At 43.1% G+C, this 23991-nt stretch overlaps 1 protein-coding gene across 3 annotated transcripts in view; it reads right to left on the reverse strand.

The window, feature by feature from the left end:
* CRPPA (CDP-L-ribitol pyrophosphorylase A) overlaps positions 1-23991 on the reverse strand; it is a 278128-nt gene that overhangs the window by 217801 nt on the left and 36336 nt on the right. For all 3 annotated transcript variants that reach the window (XM_072650821.1, XM_072650823.1, XM_072650822.1), the window contains exon 4: positions 4906-5010. In XM_072650821.1, the coding sequence (XP_072506922.1) occupies positions 4906-5010 (105 nt within the window). The remainder of the gene's footprint in view (positions 1-4905; positions 5011-23991) is intronic.

Here is a 23991-nt window from a genome sequence, read left to right on the forward strand (position 1 = left end):
TTCATCGTGAGTCCTTTGGAATTGTGGGAGGTCATTGTATTAATGAGAATTAATAAGATTTTCACTCTTGGTGGTGTCTTTCTTTTTCTCAGCCTCATTAAAGGGGCCATGCCCTGACTACTTCTTAAACAGGCTTATTCAGTGAGTGGGCGTTACCTCACCTTAAGTGAGTACCTGTAAAGACCTTTGCCTAAAGCGGCCAAGGTGTCCCAGTGCATCCTGGGTTGTCTCCAGTCATCCTGAGGAATATCTGGTCACTGGATTCAGATAGCTGGTGGCCTGCACAGCCCTCCCTCACTCAAAATAAAGTCAAGGGCAAGTCATGTCATCATTGCTCTGATGGCATGGTCTTCTTCAGCAAGGAAGGATGAGCACAATCTTTACAGTATTGCTGTTTCTGTGTACTGTGTTCTCCCGGTTCTACTTGCTATACTTTACATCAGCTCATATAAGCGCTCCCAGATGTCTTTCAAAACCATTCCTTTCATCATTTCTTACAACATAACAACATTTAAAAAAATAATAAGAAAGTAAAACAACAACTCTGTCACATTCATGTACCGTCACTTGTTCAACCATTTTCCAACTGATGGGTATCCCTTCAGTTCCCAAGTCTTTGCAACTCAAAGAGGTCTGTTAAACGCATTTTTGTATAGATGGGTCCCTTTTCTCTTTCTTTGATTTCTTTGGATTATCAACCTAGCAGCAGGAGCACTGGGTCAAAGGGTATGCACAGCTGAATAGCCATCTGGGCACAGTTAGAAATTACTTTTTAGTATGATGAGACCAACTCGCAGCTCTACCAACTGAACATTTAATGGACCTGCTTTTCCACAGCCTCTCCAATATTTTTCATTTTCCTTTAGTTGTCATCTTAGCCATGGAAACAGAAAAGAAGTGGTACTTCGGGGTTGTTTTAATTTGCATTTCTCTAATTATTAGTGATTTAGAGCATTTTTCTTATAACTATTGACCCCTTCCTTCTCATTTCTTTCCCTAATTCTCTTGATATTCTTGACCTTTTGCTTCTCCAGATGAGAAACATTATTATTTGTTTTCTAGTTCTACAAAGTAATTCTTAGGTTTGGCAATGAATAAGTAAATTAATTTGTTATTCTGATTATACTGGTTTGGCCTACCTAAGAACAATGGATATTTCTCTAATTATTTAGATCTACCTTGATTTCTGTGAAGTGTTTTGTAATTGTGTTCATGTAGTTCTTGTGTGTGTTCCTTAGTAGGCATAATCCCAAAGATTATATACCAACTATAGTTACTTTAAATGAAATTTCTCTATCTCATTCTGCTGGAATTTTGTTGGAAACACACAGAAATGCAAATGATATAGGAAGGTTTCTTTTATATCCCACCACCTTGCTGAAGTAAAACATTTCAATTAGTTTTTTAGTTGACTCCAGAGTTCTCTAAGGAAGTCATTAAGTTATTTGTGAAAAGGATAATTGTTTCCTTTTGCCTTTGCTCATTCCTTCAATTTCTCATCGGGTCGCTATAGCTAGCATTTCTAGAACAATCCTGAAAAGTAGTGGTGATAAGGATCTGACTGGAAAGATTTCTAGCTTATCCACACTACAGATAATGCTGGCTCTTGGTTTTAAATCACAATTACTTAGCATTTAAAAGAAAGTTCCATTTATTCCTATGCTTTCTAGTGTTTTTAACAGGAAAGCAGGTTAGATCATTTTCACTCCTTGATGTTTTTAAGAGGGAGTAGAGAGGGTTCTAGAAGCACCTTTGATACAAACGGAACTCAACCAATATGCACAATAACCAGTCAAAACTCCCTTTCATATTTTTGTCAAAAGCTCTTTTTCTGCATCTATTCAAATAATCCTATTATTTTTAGATTTTTTTTTTGTTATCAACATGGTCATTTATGCCTATAATTTTCTGGTTATTGAACTAGCCTTGTAATCCTGGAATAAATCCAGACTGGCCACAGTGTAATATCTTTGTGATATGTTGCTGTACTCTCCTTGCTAATGTTTTATTTATGATTTCTGCATCAATATTCATCAGCGAAACTGGTCTATAGTTTTCTTCCTCCTTCTTGACTCTACCTAGTTTAGTTACCAAGACTATATCCTATTTCAGAAACTGGTTTTTTAGTACATGGAATTTTAAAGCTGGCAGGAATTTCAGGTTGATCTAGTCCAACTCTTGACTTCACAGGTGCCTTGAGAGGCTGGGACTCACCCAAGGTGACAGCATGACATCCCAGCCAGTGTTCTCCCTGGTATTACGGAGCATTCATCGGTTCTATCTGGGGATAATCTACAATCAAACAGCCAAACCACATCTCCTAACATGTAGTCCAGTTAGCAAGAGATAGAAATAACAGCTGCTAGACTGGTCAGAGACTCCAGCAAGCCCTAATTCAGACCAGAGTGACCATACGTGTCCAAGGCTGGAAAAAAAATGATATGAAAGAAATATCTGAGTGGCTACTGTGCATATTTGTTGAGTTCCATCTCTATTCAAAGATGCTTCTAGAACCCTCTCCACTCCACCACCACCCCCCAAAAAAATCAAGAAGTGAAAATGATGTAACCTGCAGGCCTCCTCATTTCCCATTTCTTGAACCTAACTACAAAATGAATGCCTGCAATGGAGCAGGTTGCATACTACCTTTCTAGTCCCAAGGAAAGGGTCCGAGGATTGGAGTAAGGAGGGGCAGCTGGAAGGGGGAAGTCACAGCAAGAGGGAAAAGGAGCATCAATATAACATTAAAATGAAAAGAATTTTCATACACAAAACAGAAGCCTGTTTTTAAAGCTGTACTTCATTGCATATTTGACATAAAAGTACACACCATGTCCGCTGGTGTTCCAACAAGTACGTGTGTGATAGATTTTGCGTCTGACATTGTGTGCATGTGAGAGCATGCCAGTCTCACCCCTATTCCTGACAGACCCTCCCTCTGCAGAGCCCCCAGATCTCCAGGCTCCAGCAGGCTGGCTGCTTGCTGTCTCTCACTCACTACAATCTACCTTACAATGCTCTTGCTTTATTCCTACCCTGCTGACTATATACATATATATGTATATATATATACATATGTGTGTACATGTACATGTGTGTGCATAGAGACAGAGTAAGAGAAAGAGAAAGAGAAATGGGGAGAGAAGATTGGAAAAAGAGGGAGGGGAAAAAAGAGGGGATGAGAAAGGGAGGGAAGGAGGATGAAGAATGGATAGAAAAGGAGAGAAGAGCGGATGGGAAAAAGGGGAGAGGAAGAGGAAGGAAGTGAGGCTGAGAGAGAGACACAGAGAGAGAGTAGAAGAGAGAGAAGGAGAGAAGAGGGGATAGGAAAAAGGGAGTCATAAAGAAGAGGGAGGGAGGGGAGGGATAGAGAGGGAGAGATGGAGAGAGAGAGACAAAGAGAGGGACAGAGAGAGAGAGAGAGAGAGAGAGAGAGAGAGAGAAAAGAAAGAACAGAGAATAGAAAAGAGGGAGAAGAAGGGAGAGAGATCTGTTCCCATACAGTGACACAAGCCAAGCACAGACTCAGACCTAGGCACACTCTAACTTGGCTCTACCCTGCTGAGCCTGAGCCAGGAGTTGGATCTCATCAGGCCACATCAAAGGGACCAGCATCAGAGGAACCTACTGGCATTCTTGAAATACTCAAGCAATCTGCAGCCATCTATGGGAAGCTACCTGCCCCCACCACTTAGTGGCCATGTGTGTCTTAAATCAAATGGTCTCAGTAGTCACCTTGAAGATGCTGTTCACTTATTCCAAATATGCTGCCACTTTTGTAATGGCCATCACAATTTTTAGCACATTTTTTTTAGGGTCTTCAAACAGCTGGATTAACTCAGGGGATAGAAAGTTGGGTTTAAAGTCAGGAAGATCTGAATTCAAATTCAGTCTCAGATTCTTACTAGCTGTATGACCCTGGGCAAGTCACTTAACCTGTGTTTCTCCCCGTTCCTCATCAGTAAGATGGGGATAATAATAGCACCTACTTCCCAGGGTTGTTCTGAGGATCCAATGAGATAATACCGCCAAGTTATTTAGCCAGTACATCATCAACACTCACTAATAAATTGTAAAAATGAAGATGCTAACACCTAGAGTGCCTGACTCAGATCCAATGAGATAACAGGGTAAGCATTTTGTAAAGCTTACAGTGCTTTGTAAACGGCAGGACCTGGGTTTGAATCTCAGCTCTACCACTGACTACCTGACCACCAGGGCCTCAGGTTCTTCATCAGTAAAGTGAGTGGGGAGATCTCTGACAGGAGGGAAGGGAGAGGAGAAGAAGAAAGGAAACAAGCAGTCTTGTCACTACCCCACCACCCTGTTCCCTGCAGCAGTAGACCTACTGTGCACCCTCCGAGGAGTGCCTCCTGCTGGTCTCTGTTGGGAGCAGCCCGGGGCTCACCCCCCAGCTCTCCTCTAAGGAGGCGCCATTATTCACCCAGATGCTGGGCATCACCATCCACCGCATTAGTCTCCTTGGTACCAGCTTTCCTTTCCATCTGCCAGGGACTAAACATGACTGCGTTCCCTCACATACGTGTTTGCTCCCCCAGCTGGAATGTGATCTCCTTAAGAGCATACACCCTCTTTATTTCCTGCTTGTATCCCTAGCATGTAATAGTGTTTGGCACACAGTAAGTACTTAATAAATGCTTTTCTATTCCATTCAGTTGATGAGGAGTCAAAGGCCCTGAGCTCAGACCTGGTTCTGGTACTTCCTAGTTGCTCATTTGGAGTGAGTCACCCAAGCTCTCTAGTCCTGAGTGTTGTCCATTAGAAAATGTGGGACTTGGATAAGAGAAGCCCTTCCCCATCTCCAGCTTCTATTACTAAGGGGCTTTTCAAAGTCTCGGATCCTTCTGTCTACAGCCAGAACAAAGTAGGGGCTTTCCTTCTTACCTTCCACAGATCAGGAGGGCCTTCCACCAGCTTGGCCTTTGTTTGGCAATATTTTAGAGCCAAATGTAAGCATTCCGTCCCAAACTCCATGTCGTGCTCACTGCACTACAGGGGGAAAGAGAATACATCCAGATTAGATTAAATGGTCATTGATGCCTACAAAATGAGGGGGATGGGGGAAATTCCATCCAGAGCCTCTTGGAGCTCTGAACCAGGGGTCCTCCATCTTCTGTTTGTTGAAGGTCCCTGGCAAGGCCTATGGGCCTCTTCTCAGCATCATGTTTCTAAATGTGTAAAATCAAACAAAGAGGATTACAATGGAAATCTAATGTTACTGAAAATAGAAATGTGGGGGTTTTTCCCATCCTGGTTCATGGGACCCTTGGCTATCAGTGAAGCCCTGGCCCAGACCTTCCCTAACACCTGAAGAAAGTGAGATGTTTCATTGTCAGGAGAACAAAAGTTTCTTCCCTGTAAACATTTGGGTACTAGATAAATAAATAGGCTGCCTTTGCAAGAAAGCTTATCAAATGCCTTAAGGGATATCAGAGGGCAACCTTATTCAAGAGCTTTCTTTGGGACAACAGAGGCCTCCCAGGAAGCCAGACGTCTCATCAAGTACATCCCCAAGGTCTCTTCAGATCAAGATGTTATCATTGGTTGGACTTTTAAGACATCAATGAACAGAATTCTGCTTGGAATAACCTGCAGCATTTGGATCTCAAAGAACACAAAACCCCATTGTCCCAAACTTGGCTAAGGTGCACAGATTTCTCTGTGGCCATAACAGGGTCTGGTTGGACCTTTGCCCATAGAGAAAGGGATGCCTGAAGGGGGATCACACTGAGGCTATATCAGCGCAAATTCTGTTTACAAATTATCATCTTTATGCTTGGTATACCAACATAATCATATCGTTGAACAGAAAAAGTGAGGTGGAGTAAATAAACAGGAGACTCAGAGCTCAGACTCATACATTCAAAGGCATCCATTCAAACCCTCTCCCTTTACAGATGAAGAAACAAGGGCCCACAGAGAGCAATGACTAGCCCAGGGTCGCAAATGTCTTCCTGGCATCTTCTCAATGCCTACTATGTTCCAGGCACCAAAGGTGCTAAGACAAAATCACACAGTCAGTCCCTCGGGAAGCCTCATTCTGAGTGAAGGGAAATGATCATCTTTCCTTGGTGCCCCCGCTGAGTGTCAGTTCAAGGTCCACCTTCCCCCAAGCCTCTGCTGGCCTCCCCAGAGGAGACCTTCAGGGTGGCAGAGACTGGAGGCTTTGAGCCTCTCCCTCCTCATCTCTGACCCCTGACTTCTCAGGTTCCTTCCCTACAACCTCAGCTAAAGGCCCAGCTCCTACAAGGCTCTTTTCCCAGCTTTCCTTCATCTTAGACCCTCCCCTCCAAGATTATCCCCAATCCAACTGTCCAGATTTTGTCCATACATGGTTGCTTTTATGATGTACTCACTGATGGACTATGAGCTCTGGGATGGCAGGGACCACCCCCTTTCACCCTTAAGAGCCTGTCATACAGCAGATGCTGATAAACGCTTGGTGAACATATACACAGAGTAATAATGATAATTTATACAGTGCTTACGATGTGCCAGGGTTAGGGTTAGAAAATATATTCAAAATAAATATGAGGACAGAGGCCCAAGCAAATGCAGCAAATATTGGAGGGGAACTTTGAAAGCAGCAGGGGATTCTGGAGGGAGAGGTGGTGAGGGGGGGGAGCACTCCAGGCATGGGGCAGAGCCCTGCAAGGTTCCAGAGATGGGAGACAGAATCGTGTGTTTGAGGAACAGAAAGAAGACCTTTGTGAGAGGACAGTAAAGTGGATGATAAGCCTGAAAAGGTGGGAAGAAGTCAGCTGGTAAAGGGATTTGAATGACAAGGGCAGGTTGCTTTGATTAGAGAGGTGATAGGTAATCCCCAGACCTCATAGAGCAGGGCAGGGATATGGGCAGATCTCGGCTTCAGGTAGCCCTATGAAGACCCATGAAGGATGGACAAATTAGGACGTTACCATGGTAGTCCAGGTGAGAGATGATGAGCCAAGGCCTGAGCTAGGGTGGTGACTGGCCTCTATGGCCAATATGTTATTATAACTATAATGCAGACCTGAAGGATCAGATAAGAAGACCACTTCTACCTAAGTTCCCTGAAACTGGCTGATTCCTCAAAAGAGCAAAGAACTAACGACCTGTTTGTAGTGAAGTCATCCATCTTTCAAAGCACTAAAAATGTGCATGTATGTGTGTTTATGTGTGTGTGTGTGTGTGTGACCGTGTGTGTATAAATTCTCATCACGAATTCTTATGAAATGCCACTCACTTAAACTCAGATTCTCACTACTCATACTCTGGTGTGGGGTAAGTAATTCCTACATCTATTATTCCCATGGATTGGAAAGTGTTCATCTCAAGAAAGTTTGTTGTCTGTTAGCCTTGAAATTCCCCTTTCTCCATCTCAGTGTTGACTTGAGTTTTTCTACCCTCTTCCTTTCAGGAATATTAGGTGCCACTGTACTAGAAAAGGAGGAAAGGTTCTAGGTACTAGGAAGAGAGAATGGGATGCTAGGACCATTTCTAATGCCTGCTCAGAGAACATCTCACCCTGGATTTTTCACAGCAGGAAAGCCTGAAGAGAAAACACACTTGGAAGGGATTCGCTTTGCTTTCTAGTAAGGGCCTGCTGCCAAGAGAGATATCAGACATCCTGAAAGGAATCGGGACAAAAACCTACCTGTGTTTGCAGAGGTCCAGGGAAATGGGAGCTGGGAACATTCTAGTGGCCAGGAAGCTAACACTGGAAGAATACAGGCTCGGCTCCCCCCTCCCATACACCCACACTTCTGACCCCATATGATTTCCCCAAACTCCAAGCCACCCCCACAAACATTTCCATCCAAATTAGTCCCTTGGCTTTGGGCTCTCTCTAGGCAAACACAGGCATCAATGCCCACTCAATTCCCTAGTTATTAGGATTCTAAAGGGCTCATTTTATAATCCCACTTACAGACATGGTATAAGTTTTAATGATCCCTTTGAACACTGCTTTCAAATGCTTTCTGAAGGGAGACAAAGGACAGACTAATAAGGTGTGATATAAGATTAATTTTTCAAGCGAGTTGATCATCATAATAGCAGTCAGATTCAATAGTTTATAATGGAGGATGATATATGTGTGGTGTTTACCCTTGCAAATTCAAAACATCAAAACTTTTACTGTTGGAAATAAACCAAAATTTAATTGTGATCAAAACTTTGGAGAAATTTATTAAGACCATACTATATATGTATATATACATACACATACATACATATATACACATACATACATATTTGGGACTAAAATATTAAATTTCCATTGCAAAATACCAGAAATTTTCATTATCTGAGTTAACACTTATATGTTATCATCAGGGAATTGCCTGTAGTGGTCCTTTGTTTATGTAAGCTGATGCAAGGAATCTTAGACCTGGCCCATCCACACAAGGATTTCAACAACATGATTTCACAATGTGATTTTATCAGTACAACATCGCAAGGAGAGAGAAGGGTCCCCATCACCTTGGCTTGACCCTTACAGGAGACCAGACAGAAGACCATGGACCAGAGTCACATAGGATTCAAGGGCATGGATAGGCTGGGCTCTTAGGAACTGAGGGAGTCACCATATTGATGAGATCACAAGTTTACCTAATCATTCCAGGATCTCAGCAAGGTCTCATGGGAAGGATGCCCAAGAAAACACAATAAACAGTGGATGAAAACTTAACCAAAGACATGCATATACATGTATCTCAGTATATATCCATATGCTAATTTCCATAATCAAAATCTGCTTCAGGTAAAACAAAATAGGCTTACTTACATTCAGGTCTACTGGGAGCACCTGCATTCAATGCATTATCATATCAAAACTGTGTCATGAAGCAGACATTGTACCTCCTCATACACTACTGGTGTTGGGCAATGTGCCGTAGAATTGCATGAGAGTCAGTTATCCAGCAGACCTTGATCTCAATACAACATCAGATTATTTGTTGAATAATTAAGATGAGATGATCTTACCCTGGGACCATGCCTAAGGAGAGAACACTGACATGCCTGTCACCAAAAAACAATGGGTAAGGGCCAGAGAGGCAGACAAAGCTTCTTTTTCAGGTAAGAATGCTGTTGCAAATTTCTTTGGAAGTTGATTTATCTTTTAGTTATTTCATTTCTATTTACCCACCCACATGCGTTCCTACCAGCCCTGGCCCGCTCCATCAGAATCCATCTGGAACATCAGCCAGGAAAGAGCTACCCATCCTGTGAAGGAAAACTCCAGAAACCTCCCAAGGACTGCTCTATTTCACAGCAAATTCTGAAGGGAAAAAATAAGAAACAGGAGGAAATTCACTCCAGAGAACCCAACAATCTCATATTTAGCCATTATTACTAGCCCACTTTCCTACCCAATTTCTCCTGCCCAAAAACAACATGTCAGAGCAAAACTATGTGCAAGACACTATAATAGGGACTGAAATAGAAAGACAATGATGGAACAAGGCCTGTCTTCAGGGAGCTTGTCAGAGAAAACAACACGGTCATGATTACATTCACAGGTAGATGGATGGAGAGATAAGTGAGAGAAATAAGATATAGCTAGAGAGTTACACATATGGCTAGACAGACAGACAGATTGGTAGAGAATTTATGAAGGCTTCATATACATCAGACAGTAAGTGCTGAGGAAACAAATACAAACAAATAAGAGAATCCCTACCCTCAAAGAGTTTACATTCTGGGCATAATAGCACGGTTTAGAGTTATCCAGGAAATGCTGCAGAAGTCTAGAACCAAGCCAGTTAAGACCAAGGGTGGATGATCCAAGCCCATGGTGGTTTCAGAAGCCACATCCAATTTTCTAGTGAAGAGGAAGCAGAGATGACAGCCCACATAGACAGCAAATACACACTGTCACAGCAGTCATCTCAACTAGCCATTCTCACCACATTCCCTCCCTCCTTCCAGAGTCTCTCATGTCATCCATCAGGGCACTAAGGAGTTTTAATGGCAGTTTTAAAAGCTAAACATGGAACGTACATAGTAAGCACACAGAAAAATGCTTGGGGAAGTTAGGCAAGAACAGGGGGAAGAATTAAGCTAAGTAAATAAGTCATAAATTCATTGATGAGCTCTGAACAAGCCAAGCCTGCAGGAAGTTTGTGGAGCTTACAAAAAAGCATTGTATTCGTAGTCAGAAGGCTTGAATTCAAATTCTGATTTCACCTCTTCTTGTTCACATGACCCTAGCAAAGGCCATTCAAGTCTCTGTGCCTCTATTTCTGTATCTCCAGAATGAGGAGGTTGGATTAGATGAATGGTTCCAACCTGTAGGTTGGGGATGAGGGACAGGGACAGGGTTGGGGGAAGGCAGTGCATCAATCTCATTAAATACTTCAGTTTAATAACGAAGGAAGCATTGCCTTCCATAGATTGAAAAAAGTAACATTCCTTAAATATGTATGAATATACATACATATGTGTGTATACATACACATATGTATATACAGTATATTATGTGTACCTATATGTGTACAATATGTATGTGTGCATATACACATACATGAATATATGGAAATTCTATATTGTATCTATTTCTATTTTATATTATTATTATTTTATTACTAATAAATGTTGCCTGGATGGGATTTTTTTTAAATAAGCATCAGAGATGATGTCAAGCTCTAACATCAGTCACCTTCAGGCCAGGGATCGCTAGGCACACACACAGAGGGATAGGGACTGGGGGGATTGGGACTAGGCAGGCTAGGATGGGGAGGGAAAAAAGGGGATCAGAACAGAGTGTGTCCTCTGCCTTTTCTCTTCCCCTTCCTCGTTCTTTTCCTTCCTTTTCTCTTCCCTTTCAGCACTTCTCCCCTACGGAATATAAGCTCCGTGAGGGCAGGATCTCTTTTCATTTTTGTCTTAGTATTAACAAGCACTTATTAAGCACTTACAATGTAGCAAGCATTGTGCTAGGCACTGAGGCATTAGCTTACATGCTAATGGGAGATACACAAGAAATGGTTGAACTGCACTGATCAATGTTCTCAGTAGTCTATGTCCACCGATGGCCATCGGACAAGAATCTCACACTTATTACTCCCAATAATTAAGTTAGTATTTGCCAACAGACTCAAAAGTGTGATCCTTGGCATTTCCTGGCCCCTTGATCACTCCTCTACCACTGTTCTTGCACTGGGAAATGGGAGGCCCTGGAACTGAAGACCATTTTCTATTCCTCTTAATTTCACAGGTCACCACCAAGTTCACCGCTCACTGAGTGTCTAACCTCTTCATTTGGAGTCAGGTTCCTGCCAGACACACTATAACATGACCTCCAACATCCCCTCTGGCTGTAACCCTGGGTCTGCTTTGCCCCCTCAAGATCAAGAAAAGCTATAAGGAAATGCATTGTATCTTTTGTTGGCTTCAAGAGGGTCTTTTGGCCATTTTCCCTTGGAGTCTGTCTCTAATAGGCCAACAGAGCACTCTATAAACAGAAAGTCTCTGCTGACACTCACCAATGGATGCTTTGCAGCATTTATTAAGCAGCCTCCATTCTGGGCTCAAACAGAAACTTTGAAAGATCATTGCAAGTTACCCCATTAACCAAGCTGAGACTGAGGGCACAGGCAGCCATAGTGGTACCATCCTGGGACAAAATCCACTCACCCCCCAGTGCCTCCCCCTCATAGATCACATTCCTTCCCTGGTTAATCACCATCATTATTTGCCAAGTGCTGACATTTTCCTCCACGCTGCTCAATCCATGCAAAAGCGCATTCCTTCCCCCAAGGATTATCATGAAATGAAGCAGACCTCAAAGGCAAACATGCCTAGTCCAAGAAGGCTAAAACAAAGAGGCAACATTTGGATTCGTTTCCAAATGATATATCAATTAGAAGACACACATGTGAGCTGTCAGTTGCCAGATACAGAATTCCAATGGATGCACCCGTGGCTCTCCCCATGGTACCAGGTTAACCAGGGTCTTCCAAAATATGAACAATGCAGGACACACAAAGATCCTCTATCCTTCCAAGTGAGCCACTGATGAGGCATGAAGACTCAATAATTTCTAATTATAACCTCCATAGAGAACCTCTAGAAGCTAGATTTCCTTTCATTAAGTTCTTAAAATGTTTTAAGAACAATTTTAAGGAAGTTAAAACAGAATTGGGGGGTGAGGGCCAAAAGGAGGTAATTAATCTATGTCAAGCACATTTTTAATAAGTTTTGTGTGTTTGTGTTACATCATGGGCTTTTTTTTTCTTTAATCAGCACATACTTGCCAGTTCTTGCCATATCTTGTGGAGTCTGCTAACTCAATGGATGATTTTATTTATTTATTTTTAGCAAATGTAGTTATAGTGAAAGATGACAGATTGATAGCCCCAGGGACAAAGAGATACCTTTCACCAAGCAGCAGGTCCAACTGCCAGCCAAGTCTTCTGAGTTTCCTTCTCCATGTCCACTTAAAACAGAGTCCTTAACCTTTTCTCAGTGTCACACACCCTTCAAGTAATCTGGTGAAGTCTTTGGATCCCTTTGCAGAAAGAATGTTTTTAAATGCATAGAATAAAATATGGAAAATTACAAAAGAAACCAATATATCATTTTTTAAATACCCATTTTTCCCCAAAATTCATTAACCCCAGGCTAAGATTCCCTGATGTAGGGACATTTCAAGTCAAGATTGATCATGGGGCATTCTGCCCAGCAGCTATTATACTTTGGGAGGTAGGTCTCTTCCTAGCCCCTTTACCCTTAGAAAACACGAAAATGACCCCATACTTGGTACCAGCTATTGCCTCTCTGTCTGTTGCATTAGGCATCACAAGTGGCTTCCTTACGAAGAAACACAACCCTCACTGCATCCCACAAATAATGTATTTCAGAAAAATCTTCTTCAAAGTCATGCATAGGAGAAACTTCCAAGGTCCTTCCCAGCCAGCTGCCCATGGAACAATCACAGCCTAAAGAGAGCACATCCCACTTTACTACTGGAGGGTATTCATTTAATCCCTTTCTGGAAACTACTTCAGGACCCAAAGCCTCTCAGACTGGCCTCCCCAATTTGTCCTGCCCTGTCCTACTCCTGTGGCTCCATCAGAGATCCTGGTGGCCAGGAAGGGAGGGGGAAAGGCTGGCTGTGGGGCAGTGAAACAGCTGCAAAGTAGCCTGGTGCTGGGAGGTAAGGGGGATGGAGTGAGAGGGAATCAGTAAGGGTCAGGGCCAGGTAGTGTCAGGGATCCTGGCATCCCCCAACAGACCCCATGCCCAGGCTCTCAGTGCATGTGCAAGGGCAGTGATAGGAGGCTGCAGTTGAGTTTAGTCTCAGAACTGAAGGGGATTTTTTTTGAGCTCAGTTTCTGGAATTCATGAGGGTGTGACACAGGAGAAAAAGCAGGGATACAGAAGAGCCCAAGATATGGGATATCAGGACTAAGAGAGGTCACCATGACCCCTGCACCCCTTTCTCCCAAGAAAGCCAGTCAGGCCAGGGCATCCTCGAGCTCTACCCTGTTTTTCTTAATCTTTTGATGAAGTCTGAAGCCCAAGGGAATGAGATCACACCAGGGCTCAGCCTTTTCCTTACAACTCACCTTTTCTGGAGACAGATATTGACTGGGTCTGATGCCTCAAGAGACTTGGTAAAGGAAACAGAAGAGAGGGTATGGGTTAAAATTCCTCCTTTGACACTGACTGAGGGACCTTGGACAACACCTCGAAGGCTGAAAAACAAGGCTCTTGGACTCCGATGGCGAGGAGGGGAAGGGGGGACCTGATGGGTGAGGGGTTCCTTGGACCTTTGGATCAGCAATGCACTAGTCCCTTACACCCCCTTCTAGAATCAATATTAATACTAACTATAGATAATATTTATATTGTACCTACTATGTGCCAGGTACCATGGTAACTGCTATACAATAATTATCTCATTTGATTCTTATTTAGTACCTATGAGGAAAGTGCTACTATGATCCCCATTTTACAGAGGAGAAAACTGAGGCACTCAGAGATGACTCACCCAGAATCACACAGCTAGTAAGTGTCTGAAGCTGCATTTGAACTCAGGTCTTCCTGCTTCCAGGCCTAGGGCTTTGTGCACTGTGGTGCTCCCTGGTGGTCTCCTAAGCTCTAGAGTTATGACCTGAAAAATCAGGGGTTAGACGAGGTGGCTTCTTGAGGGCTCAAGCTGTGATCCCATAAAGCAAAGGTACAGTATTTTACCAAACACTGATTTAGAGACTCAGACCTGGAGGAGATGGTTGTCATCGTCGGCCAACCCAACCCCTCATTTGCAGCCCAGAGAAAGGAAGTGATTGATGCGTCCAAGGGAGGCATCTGCCGGAGGCTCTTACTGCTAAATTGTCAGTCTGAGCACTGATCTGCTCAGCAGTCATAAAACACTACAAATCACAGCTTGATCCATTGCTTGGTTGATTGTCTAGGCTTAAAAGAGAACATGATTCTAAAGTAAATGAAGCTTAACAGTGAGCAGGGTTTTTTTTGAGAGTGTTTGTTAAACATTTACCCTTGACCCAAAGTCACAGGATCACTAGGGAACAGAGAAGAGACTCAAACCCAGGTCATCAGTACCCAAAACCCATATTGCCTCCAGTATACCATGCTGCTGAAATTAGTTTTTAGAATTACTTTCTGTCCACACTGAGCTCAGGTTTGCCCCTTAAAAGTCTCAGCCAGGCTCTAAAGAAGCATCGGAATTCTCTAATGAGTAAAAGCAGAACCTCATGAGGGTGGAGGTCACTGGACAGCCTTTCCTCTTCTAATCCTACAGATGTCATCCAATAGCCTCCCCCTCCCAACCCCACTCACTCCAGAAAACTCCAGCATTCTTCAGGGCACACCATTTTTGCCTTGAGTCAAAAAGAATTTTGCATAATTTTATTCACCTTTCCTAAATTCCCTCCAAAATTCAGGTTGAATAAGATTTCCTATTTTAACTTCCTGCCTCATTATGCATGAGATAGAAAACCACACATGCATTTTGCCCTAGAGGGGGCTGACATGAAGGAACTGCACATATGCTCGCCAACATCTTCTCCACAAGAAAACAGCTTCCCACTTCTCCAAGTTACTCCCTCTGGTTTTCTTCCCATACTTTGCTTGATCTTCAGAAACCCACTCCCACCCTGTCATGCTTGACTTTCTTTATAGGGCTTATATAAGATACTGGGTAGTCCACTTTGCAAAAGGTATAATTAAGTACAGAACAAATGAATCAGTAAACTCTCTTCAGAAGACCCCTTGATCTGACTTCATGCTATATGTATATGTGTGTGTATGTGTGTGCACATATTATACATCTATATGTATATGGATGTTTATACACATGGATGCATATATGTGCTTATGTACATATATATGTACATATGTATCAGTGTGTACATAGTTGTGGTGTATATATAACATAATATATAATACATATACATGTGCATACACCAATACGTATATATTATATACAGTTACATGTATGTATGTATTAAATACATATGTATATGTGTATAGAGAGAGAGATTATGTAGAGACAGATAGATAGATGATATAGATATATATTCCAATACGTAAGGACAAGATGCTCTCATCCATTAATTTGCCATGTGGTGTGCTTGGAATCAGGAAGTTTTCCAAGCCTACCCAGACAAGGACTGGCTGAATGACCCTGGGCAAGTCCCTTGGCTTCTCAATGCTCTGTCCCATCGCAGGTAAATGTGGGATGCTTGTAGCCCCCCTGCCCTCCTAGGCATGCTGAGGCTCAGTGAGGTGGTGGAGGCAAAGCCCCGTTCAGCACAATGGAGAGCGTCTAGGCTTAGAGTAGGAGGATTTGGATTCAAATGTCACCTCTCATGCATACAACCAGTGTGACCCTGGAGAGGTCACTGGCCTTCCTTGGGCCTCAGTTTCCTCATCTGTTCATCCCTCATGAAGAGGGAGAAGTGAAGGAGCTGACACCCATCCCAAGCTTGCTCTGCCAAGCCCAGGAGATAGTACTTCTGTTTTTTGTTTTAAAGCCATATTGCTTTTCTAAAAGGTCAAATACCAAAGCTCTAGATACCTGGGCCCTGAAATCTACTAAAAATGACTTTCTGGACAAGAAGGCCTGGGGCCAGTGCGTTGAGCCACCCCACCAGCCTGGGGCAGTAAGGAGAAAATGTGAAGTTCCACCAGAAGTCTCATTCTCTTCAGAGCACTCCAAGGGCATGTGTGAAGCTGAAATGAAGTGCTCAAAACCAGTGTGAATGGCTGAGAATGTCCTAGAGGCAGATGTAAGGAGGCCACATCCAAGACCTTTCACAAGAATAAACTGAGCTCTGGCAAGGCTTAGGAGCCTGCAGAAAACTAATCTATTTCCAGAAAGATTTACCAAGTGCAAGAATTTCTGCCAACCCTTGGTCAAATGCTAGAAAGCATTTGTCAAGTGAGGCTCCCCAGGAAGAAGCCCAGCAGCCTAACCCTCAAGGCAAAAGAGAACTCAGGTCCAGGGAGCCAAGCCAGGTGGTGACTGCAGCTCAGAGTGGCCCATAGGACCAATCAACACCAAGGATGGAAGGTGGAAGCTGGTCCTTGGATGGATCCATGATTGCCCTGACTTATCCCTCCACTCGCAGAGACTGCACCTTCTTCCTGCCTTCCAATCTGGTGAGAGTCTTGTTCCTGCTTCTCAGACAGGCTTTGAGGACCCAGGATCACTACCACTCCCACCACGAGGCAACTTATGGGTGCCCCCTCCCCACTCCATGCCTGGCTTGTTCCTCTGTAATGTTTCTTCCAAGGATGCATGGTTGCTTGCATTTGCCAGAACAGCTGTGCATGGGTGCCTGTTGAGGCATTAGTACCAGGCCTGAGGAGCAGGAAGCAGGTTCATTTACAGACAGTACAGGGGCCTGACTACAGGACCAGATGAAGTCAGGACAAACTGAGTTCGAATCCTGCCCCAGAAGCTCACCAGCTTTTTCCACCTAGGGAACTCACTTCAATTCTATGCCTCAGTTTCCTCATCTGTGAAAGGAGAGGTGTAGGACTTAAGGGCCAGCTCAAAATCAACAATGCCATGAGGCCATCCAAGCTGTGGGGGTGTCTGTGAACTAGCACTAGGATGTCAGACTGCAGTTATAGTACTACTTACATAAGGGCTGACGTTGAAATGGTTCTACCAAGGTGGCAAAGGCCTGTGTGCAAAGTCTCCAGATGAACCTTCTTCCTGTTCCTCACTAAACAAGCACCATCCTCAGAAATTCTCATGAGCCCCACGACAACGCTCACAGAGAGAGTAGTGCTGCCACTTTATACATGAGTACACTGAGAACTAAAGGTGGTCACACCGTTTGAGTGTGTCCAGGGAAAGTTGTGATGCTAGGGCTTTGTGGATTCAGTGGTGTTTGTAGCCACAACCCTACACTGCACCATCATCACCGCAACCACATACACAGGCCAACGCCTCCCAGCTCCTTGCGGTACACATGGGGGTCATCTTTGTTTCTGGTTTTCAATCAGCAAGCCATCAATGAATGCCGACTCTATGTAATGAGTGGGCTACATCAAATCCAAATGGAAACTGGGGCCATGAATCGGTACGTAAGGATCCCTACAGTTACATAAGGACTTATATTTCAAATGTTACCCATAGATTCATAACATTACCTACTTCATTTATTCTGTTAAATACTCCCCAATTACATTTTAATTTGGGACCGAGCACTGGAGAGTGATGCATCATGGGCCCAGTGCTGTCTGACCCCTCTGGTGGGAGGCTCTGAGCTAGGGGTGGGGAAAAAAGACAATGACAAGACAAAAACTGCTTCTGCAGAGAATCAGAGTGACCCCCCTGCTATCCAAGTCAGCTCCTGTGGCTACAAATAAACATGTAAATTAAAATAAATTCCAAACCTAAATCATAAGGCAAAATGGTCCAGGGTAGACTGCTGGGGCCCAGCACATGGCCTCAGCCATTCTGAGGGAAAATTTAGATGGATGAGAGCAGCAGACTATTTATTCACATTAAACAGCGGAAGATGCAGCAGGAGAAACCAAAGAAGAGGCATGAAAAACAAGCTCCCTGGGGTTTTCCATTGGAGACAAGGAGATGGCCCTGCATACCCTGTCTCTCTGGACACCGTCATCAATCTAATGATCATAAATCACTTTTCCTATTATGCAATAGCCTGAACAGCATCACTGATTTTGAGCGGGAAGGGGCCACTGAGGTCACCAAGGCTTATGGAACCCTTCCCTCACAAACACCCTGGGCAAGCTCTAAGGTGATGATTACTATTGCCATTTTACTGATGAGGAAGCTGAGGAAGTAATGTGCTTAGGGTCACACTGAAGAAGCGTTGGAGCCATGCACAAGACCCAAGTCCAGCTGAAAAACCCATGCCCTGGGCCACATTGTTATGGCAAGTTAATTTAGAAAATTGGTGAGTCTGAGACTCCACGACTTTGAGCCAAGTATCTCATATCAGGCAGTGAATTCCAAGCTGGCTTTCGAGAACAGGAAATCTGATTTCAGAGAAAGGTTTCCTCTACAAGTGAGCTGGCAGCTCCTTAGCTGAAAAAGAGATGGTCCTGTCTAGGAAAATGCCCCATCACTTTAGACCACACTAGACAGGACATATCTTAGCACAGATTAAAGTTAGCACCATCTTAGGATTCTGAAGGATTTTAGGTCAGTGAAAGGAAAAAAATGACCAGCAGCACCTGGGTCCTATCAGCTTCCTCTCTAACTTACGGGCATGCCCACTGCAAAGACTGGTGGCTCTGCTCTCTCTCAGAGCATCTGAGCGAGCATGGAGACATCCCCTTGGAGGGTACCTTCCACAGATGCATCATCTGTGTGACCTGTGTGGCCAATGGTCATGTTTGGTAGTCATTCACCATACACAAAAACTGTTATGAAAACACTCATTGGCTGGTAGAAGACAGCATATAAATAGTGGCTGAGTGGAAGGATCAATAAGGGAGGTGTGTTTAATAATAGAGCTTATTTACTAGATATTGAATAATCAAACTAAATGAAGATAGGGACATTATTAGTCACCATAGGCTTATAGCGCTGTCATTGGAAGGGACCTTGAAAGTCACCTAGGTCTACCCATTAATTGTACAGAGAAGGTAACTCAGACCCAGAGAGGGTAACTGACCTACCCCAAGCCACAAGAATGGTGGCGTTCAGAGTCAGGGTTCCATGGCAGAGCCTGTAGTCCAGCCCACTTCCCACCGAACCACACTTCCCAGCACAGAGAAGATGCTTGTTGACTGACTGATGCACCAACTGCTGTTCTTCTAATCCCATTTCTCTAAGGAATCCTTTGTTTTTCCAAAGAAATCCCCCTCTACTAATGGAAGTCAGAAGACCCTCCTTGTCTAAGGAATTGGTCTTCAAATTTTCCTGTAGTTGGCAAATTAATGACCCTAACCATGTTTTCCCCACTCTTGGATGAGCAGTGGATAACACTTATCCCAACTCCCACCCTCACAAACAAGCCTTGAGCATCACTAACAATAAGGCTAGTGGATGGAATTCCAGCTGAACTTTTGAAAACCCCAAAAGATGATGCTGTTAAAGTGCTACACTCAATATGCCAGCAAATGTAAAAAAATCTCAACAGTGGCCACTGGATTGGAAAAGATGAGTTTATATCCAGGTCTTTAAAAAGGGCAATGCTGAGGAACATTCAAATCACCAACCAGTTGCACTCATTTTCCATACCAGCAAGGTTATGCTTAAGATTCCCCAGGCTTGGCTTCAGCAATATGTGACCCAAAAATTACCTGGTTCTCAGAGGCAGAGGAACTAGAGACTAAATTGTCAACCTTTGCTGAATTATAGAGAAAGCAAGAGAGTTCCAGAAAGCATCTACTTCTGCCTCATTGATTACATTAAGGACTTTGACTGTGTGGATCCCAACAAAATGTGGCAAGTCCTCAAAGAGATGGGAGGACTGATCAACTTACTTGTCTCCTGGAAACCTGTATGTGGGCAAGAAGCAACAGGAGAATTGAACATGGAACAAGTGATTAGTTTAAGATTGGAAAAGGAGGAAGGTATATTGTCACCTTTTTTATTTAACTTTTATGCAGAGTACATCATACAAAATGTCAGGCTGGATGAATCAAAAGCTAGAATCAAGGTTACCAGGAGAAATATCAACAGTCTCAGATATGTAGATGATATTAGTCTGATGACCTAAAGTGAAAAGGAATTAACAAGTCTCTTGATGAGGGTGATGCAAGCCGTCACAACTGACATCATTAAAGGTCTTGGTCAGACCAATGAATGTTGTGGATAGACTTCAGTTTTGCTCCTGGCATCTGATGTTCTGCTATCCTTCAGGCAAGTATCAACCCTCAGGTGTCTGTCTCCCCTCAGTCCAGAGTACCCTGGGAGATCATGTGATGATATGACAGGCAGATTACATAGTTCTAGGGAAAGGAAGAGAACGGCCGCCTCCAGCTAGGATATCATACTGTTGACCTGAGGATCCTTCTAACTCAAGACCTGGTGATTCTCATCACTTCTCACTCAGCTCCAAGTCCTGAAGGTTTGAGCTCTTTAAGTCACCTTGGTACAAGCCCAAGCTCTAACCCATGAGAAACCCACTGGCCTTACAGCAGAAGTAGCCACAGCAGATGGAGACATTTAGAACGATGGACAAAGGGCTGGGCTTAGGGGCAACTGGATGAATGAGAGGAAACAACACATTGCTAGGGCAATAGAGAAACAGAGCTAAGGAGGCCTGGAAACATCCCTTCCCTCACATGCTTGAGCCACAGCTAATGGGTGATTTCCATATTTAAAAACATATCTTAGGAGTAGAAAAAATGACTACCAGAAAAATTAAAAAAGATTTATATCTATCAATATATCTATATCCATAGGCATAGATATTCTAGTAAACTTGAACATGACATCTCAGAGGTTCATTTCTCCTCAGGGAAAATTGGCAAGGGGGCAGGGACAAGGAGTACCATGAAAAGTCAACAGGCACACACTTACTAAATGGAGGAATCTCACTCCCAAGCCTCTCTCTACCACAGCAAAAGAAGAAGAAAGCTTTCATTCCAAAGCAGCAAAATCATGAGCAAAAGAAGAAATATTGACTTGAAATGTGAAAACCTGGAGATCCAAGAGGGGAAGAACAGGGAGCAGGGAAAGATTTGATTTTAAAACCCAGATTGTCACAGGAATATTCATGGCTTCGCATTTCCAGTCTAACTGTCTCTCAAAGCTTCCATGGCATCCATAGACTAAAGACATATAATTGAATCACAAATCTAGAGATGGAAAGGGTCTTAGAAGGTCACCAAATCCAATCTTCTCATTTTACAGAAGAAGAAACTGAGGCTATTGTGAAGAAGAAAATACAAATTCATGTAGAAGCATGACTTGGTTCCGAGTAATTTTTCCCCCTCAGAGTCACCAATGCAGACCTATCTTCAGAGTGGTAAATTGGATGGTTACAAAATGGCAAAATGGAGATCCCACCAATCTCAGTGCTGGAAGGCACCTCACAGGCCACCAAGTCCAACTAGGGCCAGAACAGGAATCCTAGATCTAGGGCTGGAAGGAACTTCAAAATTCATTGAATCCAACCCCTACATGTTACAGTGGGGGAAACTGGGGCCCAGGGAGGAAAAGTGATTTGCCCAAGACCACACATAGAGTAAGTTTCAAAAAAAACCAATGCTATTTACATTATTTTTTTAAATCTCCTTAAGGGGAACTTCTGAGACATCTCATTCCATTTGGGATAACTTTCCTTGATAAGTTTTTTTTCCCCTTATTTTAAGCCAAAATCTAACTAATGCTGACTTCCTCCCAATACCCACTTTCTCTGGGGCTAAGGAAAACTAGTCTAATCAATGAATTAATAAGCATTAATTAAGCACTTAATGCATGTCAGACACTGTACTAAGCACTGGAGATACAAAAAGAAGAAAAAGACAGTGCCTGTCCTCAAGAAGCTTACAATCTAAGAGAGGAGACAACATGCAAACAATATATATATCCAAAGGAACTAGAATTCAGAGCAGTTGGGGAAGGTTTAATCCTTGTATCCTCCTGAATACACTTCCTTTCTAGGAGTATGTAGCTTTGTCTTTCTCTGGGGTTTCAGATTGTTGGACTGTTGGTCACTTGATTCATCCAATGCCTGAGAGCTTCAATCAATATCAATATCAATATCCTTGATCTATAAGTGATGTCATCATAAAATGCCATCTGGCTGGTCTGCCATGATTTATTCTCAGTGAACCCATGCCAGCTTCCAAGGATCACTACTTCTTCTGCCTGTTCAAAGTGTCCACAAATTATCCATTCAATAATCCATTCTAGAACACTTTGGGGGATAGCTTCCAATGTCATTGATTTCTAGAATTTCCTTTTTTTTTTTTTTTTGCTTTCTGAAAACTGGGACATCAGCCCACTTCCTATTCCAGTTACCCTTGAATCAAGTGTTCATGAAGGTCAGATGGAGGCACCAGGTATAAAAGAAAGAGGAAATCTGCATTTTATTGCACTAGTTCACACAGAGAGATGTCTCTATGAATTAGATGGGGAGCAACCATTTCCCATAAATCACAAAAAGGCCATCCTAATGCTTTATTAGACGATACCACAGACATATGCCAAAAGTGTACTGATTTTGACCCATAAAAATGAAGATACAATGCAACTTTGCTTGTACTGCAGCATAGTTTATCCATTATGAAAATCAATCATTATGTTATTTGTTTAAAAATTAAAACAAAATAATATAAAATGCTTCTGGCCATTCGGCAGCACTCACAAATGCTGACAGTCTCAAGAGGACACTGATCAATAACAGGATAGGACTGGGGGTCAGGGATCATCATTTGAGTTTTTTTAAGAAGAGGTGATTGAATAATTACTTCTAAGGTCCCTTCTATGATCCTCTGAACCCAGCTTACTAGGAGGGTGGTGGCGCCACCAACAGAAATGGGCAGCTTCGAAGGAGAAGGTGCTTTAGGAGAGATGTTTTCATGGAAGGTGTCAAAAGGGTGAAGGTAGAGTTATTCAGTAGGCAACTGAAATGAAAGCACTGGAATAAAGCAGAGGGAGTGAGGATGGATACACAGGCGGATTTGGCATCAAGATAATCACATTGTGAAATAGGTCATTATGGAAGGAAGGGAGAAAATGGAAGAGGAAAGGGAGGGAAGGAGGAAGAAAGGAAGGAGAGGAAAGGCAAAAGAGAAGGGAAGAGAAAGGGAAAGAAAAAAGGAAAGGAAAGGAAAAGGGAAGAGAAGGGAAATGGAAAAGGAAAAAGGAAAGGAGCAAGTTTGTTAAGCAGTTAATAGGTGCCCAGAATGATCTTGAGGGAAAATGCCTTGAAACCCTAACATGTGGCATCTGCCAACCAGGCCTCAACATCAAACACAAATCCAGCACCAAGAAGTTATCATGCTCATCCTGCTTTCCAAATGTATGCTTAGGAAGATCACTTCTATTGTCTGATTATCCCCCTGGCCAAGCCTGACCATAGGCACTGCAGGGATAAGCACCAGGCCTAAGGAACTCCCAAGTGAGAAAACCCCCTCTAGCAAGGGGACTTGTCAACTTCTCTGGAAAATCAAGTATTACAGAATGATCTAGGAAATGAAGCTGCTGAAGACTGTAGGGCCTGGCACATGCTGACTGACTAACTGACCAAACAAAAAGAATGAAGCTTATAAGCCAACTAATCCAAATAACTCATTTTACAGATGAGGAAACTGAGGCCCAGAGAGTCTTAGTGATTTACATAATAATTCAGTGCCTACTATGTGCCAGGTCCCATGTTATGCCCTGAGGATACAAAGAAAAGTAAAAGATATTCCCTGCCCTCAAGGATCTCACAGTCTAACAGGGGAGACAACAAAAGTAAAAATAAAAAACAATTATGTACCGACAAGCTACAGACAGGATAAACAGACAAGAATTAACAGAGGGAAGGCACTAGGAATAAGAAGGGCTGGGAAGATCTGCCTGTAAAACAT

The sequence above is a fragment of the Notamacropus eugenii genome, chromosome 3 (genome assembly GCF_028372415.1).
Source record: "Notamacropus eugenii isolate mMacEug1 chromosome 3, mMacEug1.pri_v2, whole genome shotgun sequence".
NCBI classification, from domain to species: Eukaryota; Metazoa; Chordata; class Mammalia; order Diprotodontia; family Macropodidae; genus Notamacropus; species Notamacropus eugenii.